Raw genomic sequence first — 4,417 nt, forward strand, 5'->3', positions numbered from 1 at the left:
GTACTAAACAAAAGAAACTTTTAGAAAGTTAAAAAAAAAAAAAGCAAAGAAAAAAAAGTGAAGAGACTAGATTAAGAATATTCTAAACCTAATATTTACTCAAACTTTTTAAAATTAAAGTTCATATCCATTTTCAATCTCTAAATTTAATTAACTTTTATACTTTTCATTCTTTTATTCCTACATATTAAAAAATATATATTTTTAACTTTAATTATGATTTTTCCATCTAATATCCATCCCTCAACTACATCCTCACACATCAACATATTTGAAGCAACGACATTATCCAATATCCACCCGTCACAACAATTATGCAATAAAAGTAATGATAAGAAACAAATTGCATTTTCTACGAGTTTGACCAAAATAAAATAGATTCAAAATTTAAAAAGAAAAATGACGTTAAAAGTTTAAAAGATCAAACCTCGATGTTATGAAATTGACAATCAAAGATATATAGAAAAACAACATAGAATTAGTTATGTCCATAGATAGAAGGGAGAGAGCATATTACTATTAGAGAGAAAATATCATAACATTGATGAAGAGATGAGCACTAGTAGAATTAGAGAATTTATATAGTCCATTATTTTAAATCCTAAAGCCAAAAACAAATTTTCTCTGTTTGATACACTGAGAAATAAAGTGATCTGTTCAAAGAAAAAGAAGGAATAAAATTTGAAAGAAGAGAAATATAATAAATCCTTAATTACTACTGGCCAAACCTCTTTTTTGAAAAAAAAAATTAATAAGTTTGTGACGTGACACTATGTAATTGACCTAAAGAAAAACAATAAGAAAAAATAGTTAGAGTCCAACTAACAGTAAAGTATTATTAAAAAAACCAAAAACCAAACCAATGTGCAAGTGATATACTATTTACTATATATATATATTTGTAGAAAGAAAAGAAAAGAAAAGAAAAGAAGAAAAGGGGCCCTTACATTAGAAGCTAATGTCATCTGCGTGGTCAGGCAGCCCCATCCTCCCAATTATCTCCTCCTTTTATATTCATCTTTTTTCACTCCCAATATCCCACCATTACCATACACAAAAAAGAAACCCTTCACATAAATTTTCCTTTTTCATTATTATTCTTCATTTCATCATAATCATGTTGAAGAAATCTTCTTCTTCTTCTTCTAGTGGCCTTCCTCTTCCTCCTCCTCCTCCTCCTCCTCCTCCTCCTCCTTCCAATTCTGACCAATATGCCATCACCAGCAAAAGAAAAAGAAGACCCGCAGGCACTCCAGGTAATTAATAATTGCTATTATTATTCTACTCGTTTTTATATATATAATTGAAGAATTAGAAATGGGTGATTTAGATCCGGATGCGGAAGTGGTTTCTTTATCTCCAAAAACGCTTCTTGAATCGGATCGGTATGTATGTGAGATATGCAATCAAGGGTTTCAAAGGGATCAGAATCTTCAGATGCACCGGCGGCGTCACAAAGTGCCTTGGAAGTTGCTGAAGAGGGCGGAGACGACGGGGGAGAGTGTGAAAAAAAAGGTGTTTGTTTGTCCGGAGCCGACGTGTCTCCACCATGATCCTTGTCATGCGCTTGGTGATCTAGTGGGTATAAAAAAGCACTTCCGGAGAAAACACAGCAACCAAAAACAGTGGGTTTGTGATAAGTGCTCTAAGGCTTATGCTGTTCATTCTGATTTCAAAGCTCACCTCAAAACTTGTGGCACTCGTGGCCACTCTTGTGATTGTGGTCGTGTCTTTTCCAGGTCCCTTCTCTCTCTTCATTTTTCTTTTAATTAATTAATCGTTCCAAAACCTAATTCAAACATTAATCAAAATTCCATCCATTTTTCCGTTATATTCATCATCATTTTCTCTACTACTTAATCAACTTTCTAATCTTAATTTTATCAATGTAGAATGTTATAAAAACTAAGATTTCAGAAAGAAAATATATTAGATTTATCTTATTATTACTTTGTTTTAGGCTGACTTACTTTGATTTCCTTCTCTTTATATAAATGGAGAAATTAATATTGGTAATATAAGGTTGAATTATATTGAAAATAGTTTCTTTATTCATTATTGTACTATTACATATATAGTATTTTTCCCATTTATGTAATAGACAAATTTTCCTTCTTGGGTTTCCTCTTCAGAGTGGAGAGTTTCATAGAGCACCAAGACAATTGCAATCTCCGCCAGATGGGGTCCGATCAGTTGCAGCCGGTGGCACGGTCGCCACCACCGCCGCCACTGTTATTGCAACCCTATAGCTCACGATCAGTTTCTTACACCGGCGCCTCCACCAGCAAAGATCATAGCTTTCAAATGGCTACTCCATTACGAGGGTTTCCAATCTTATCATCAAACTCAGATCGAAACATCAACATTAATTTACCCGATCACCACGATCTCGAGCTTCATCTCTCTTCTCCAAGCTCAGCTTTTCTAAAGCTTTCAATTGGGTCTAACAAAGAACCGAACGACGAGCGTCAGCTCGAGCTAGCAATAGCGGAGAAGGCATATGCAGATGAAGCAAGACGAGAGGCGAAACGACAAATTGAAATCGCTGAGGTCGAGTTTGCAAATGCCAAAATGATACGGCAGCAAGCTCAAGCCGAGTTGGAGAAAGCAAGGATCTTGAAGGAAGAAGCAAGCCGGAAAATGAGCTCCACCATTATGGAAATCACTTGCCAAACTTGCCGGTTGCATTTTCACATGAGCTCTGTCGTGCCCGAGGAAACCTCACTCGCCATCAGTTACATGTCATCTGCCACGACAGAGGGTGATGGCGAGTGAAGTATATTTAAAGAGTCTAGAACAATGTGATTAAGAATATGTCGACCTTGTTGAGATATTCGGGTGCATACTAACCTACCTCGTATCTTCTTTTAAAAACATCTAACAATTTTTTTAAAAAAAAGTAATTTGATCGAAAGTTTTAGAAGAAGTCGCCCTAATATCCGTTTGATCAAAAAATTTCTACATCTAACAGTGTAGAATGATCAACAACTATATTGTTCTAGTCTCTTTAAACAATATCACCAAAATCATATGATTTTTCAAGACGACACAACTTTTAGGGTTATTAATTTTTGAAGATATCGTCTCGTAAAATACGACACAAAATTCAACAATTGAATCAAGATATGGAGGTACATTGGATTAAAATTGTGTAGGGTTTGGTAATTTTGTTGTTTGTGTGTATTTGTATTTTTTTTCCCTCTTCTTTCTTTTTAGACTCATGATTTTGTTGAATTATTGTATATGTGATGATTATTGCAGTGTCTCGAGGGGCGAAAAACTTGAGGTGTTAGGTTTTAATAATTTATGTTGGTTTTTAGCTGCAAAGAAAAATCCATTGTTTGAATTCTTCAAAAGTACAATAATAATATAAAAGAATCACTCATTATTGTGTGGGAAGAAGAAACATTTTTTTCAGTACTTTCTTTTTTCATTATTATTTAATGTAATAACAGATGGTAAGAATTTTCATCCCTTCTCATTTTTACCACAGTAAAACCTAACTAACATGTTGAATATTTTACTAGCAAAAATAGAGAAAGGCCAGACAAATAGGTGAAGGATTTGAATTAATATATAATTTGCTTCTCTAGTTCAATTATGTGTTATTAAATTAATCACCAATAGAGTTAATTACAAAGTTAAAAAATATTTCCTTTTCACTCCCTTCTTTAGTTGGGAAGGTCTATTTCTTAATTTGGTTCTATAATTATATTGCAAAAATGGAAGAAAAGGCCATATATGATTAGATTATATTCATGAACATAATTTCGAAATTTGTTACACACATAAATTAGAAGCTATATACATAGACTCAAACCCTAAGTTAGACGGGGGGTGGGGGGTGGGGGGTGGGGAAGAGAGAGTACTTAGATGACTTGTTTTTCAGAGAAATTATTCGAAAAGGTTGTCATAATATGTGTAGGCAGTTTTGTATCGTTTAATGTACGAGAGAGAAATTGTAGTATACATCTTTAAATTTTTCATGATTAATAGAGGATGTGTAACTTTTTTTTAAATTCATACCCGGTAGTTATTAGATGACAATCACAACGATTCTATTGTTTTTTTTTTTTTTTTTGGATAATCAGGAGTAGGAGCTATGTTCTCCTATATTCAAGAGCAGAGTCATACCTGCTCTTAAGGCTCAGACCCGAGAATATCAAACCTAAAAATTAGAACTCAAGCCCTCGACAACGGAGTTCAATGGGGATGCTAAAAATAAATTGGGGGGAGTGAGTATTATTCCAAATGATAGATGGGCCCATATCATAAATAGAGGAAATGAATGAGGGTCTGAAATATATGTAAATAGACATACAAATATTCATATATAGAGGGTTGAGAGAGAGATATATTTTACTTGTTTTGGGGACCATCCTATTGTATTAAAGGAATGAAGCTTTTAAACAAAGAA

At 33.6% G+C, this 4,417-nt stretch overlaps 1 protein-coding gene across 1 annotated transcript; it reads left to right on the top strand.

The window, feature by feature from the left end:
- Positions 1 to 815: 815 nt before the first annotated feature.
- On the top strand, positions 816 to 3,392 carry LOC120067820 (protein indeterminate-domain 14-like). The gene is made up of 3 exons (XM_039019415.1): positions 816 to 1,256; positions 1,331 to 1,739; positions 2,133 to 3,392. The coding sequence occupies exons 1-3, from the start codon at positions 959 to 961 to the stop codon at positions 2,773 to 2,775; spliced, it is 1,350 nt and encodes a 449-aa protein (XP_038875343.1). The 5' UTR covers positions 816 to 958; the 3' UTR covers positions 2,776 to 3,392.
- The last annotated feature ends 1,025 nt before the right edge of the window (positions 3,393 to 4,417 follow it).

The sequence above is a fragment of the Benincasa hispida genome, chromosome 12, assembly GCF_009727055.1.
Source record: "Benincasa hispida cultivar B227 chromosome 12, ASM972705v1, whole genome shotgun sequence".
NCBI classification, from domain to species: Eukaryota; Viridiplantae; Streptophyta; class Magnoliopsida; order Cucurbitales; family Cucurbitaceae; genus Benincasa; species Benincasa hispida.

Excerpts from the sequence above, each read along its gene's own strand:
- LOC120067820 (XM_039019415.1), top strand. The coding sequence starts at position 959 with ATGTCATCTGCGTGGTCAGGCAGCCCCATCCTCCCAATTATCTCCTCC. Across the intron at positions 1,257-1,330 it reads AAGACCCGCAGGCACTCCAG|ATCCGGATGCGGAAGTGGTT; the intron begins GTAATTAATAAT and ends TGGGTGATTTAG. Across the intron at positions 1,740-2,132 it reads TGTGGTCGTGTCTTTTCCAG|AGTGGAGAGTTTCATAGAGC; the intron begins GTCCCTTCTCTC and ends TTTCCTCTTCAG.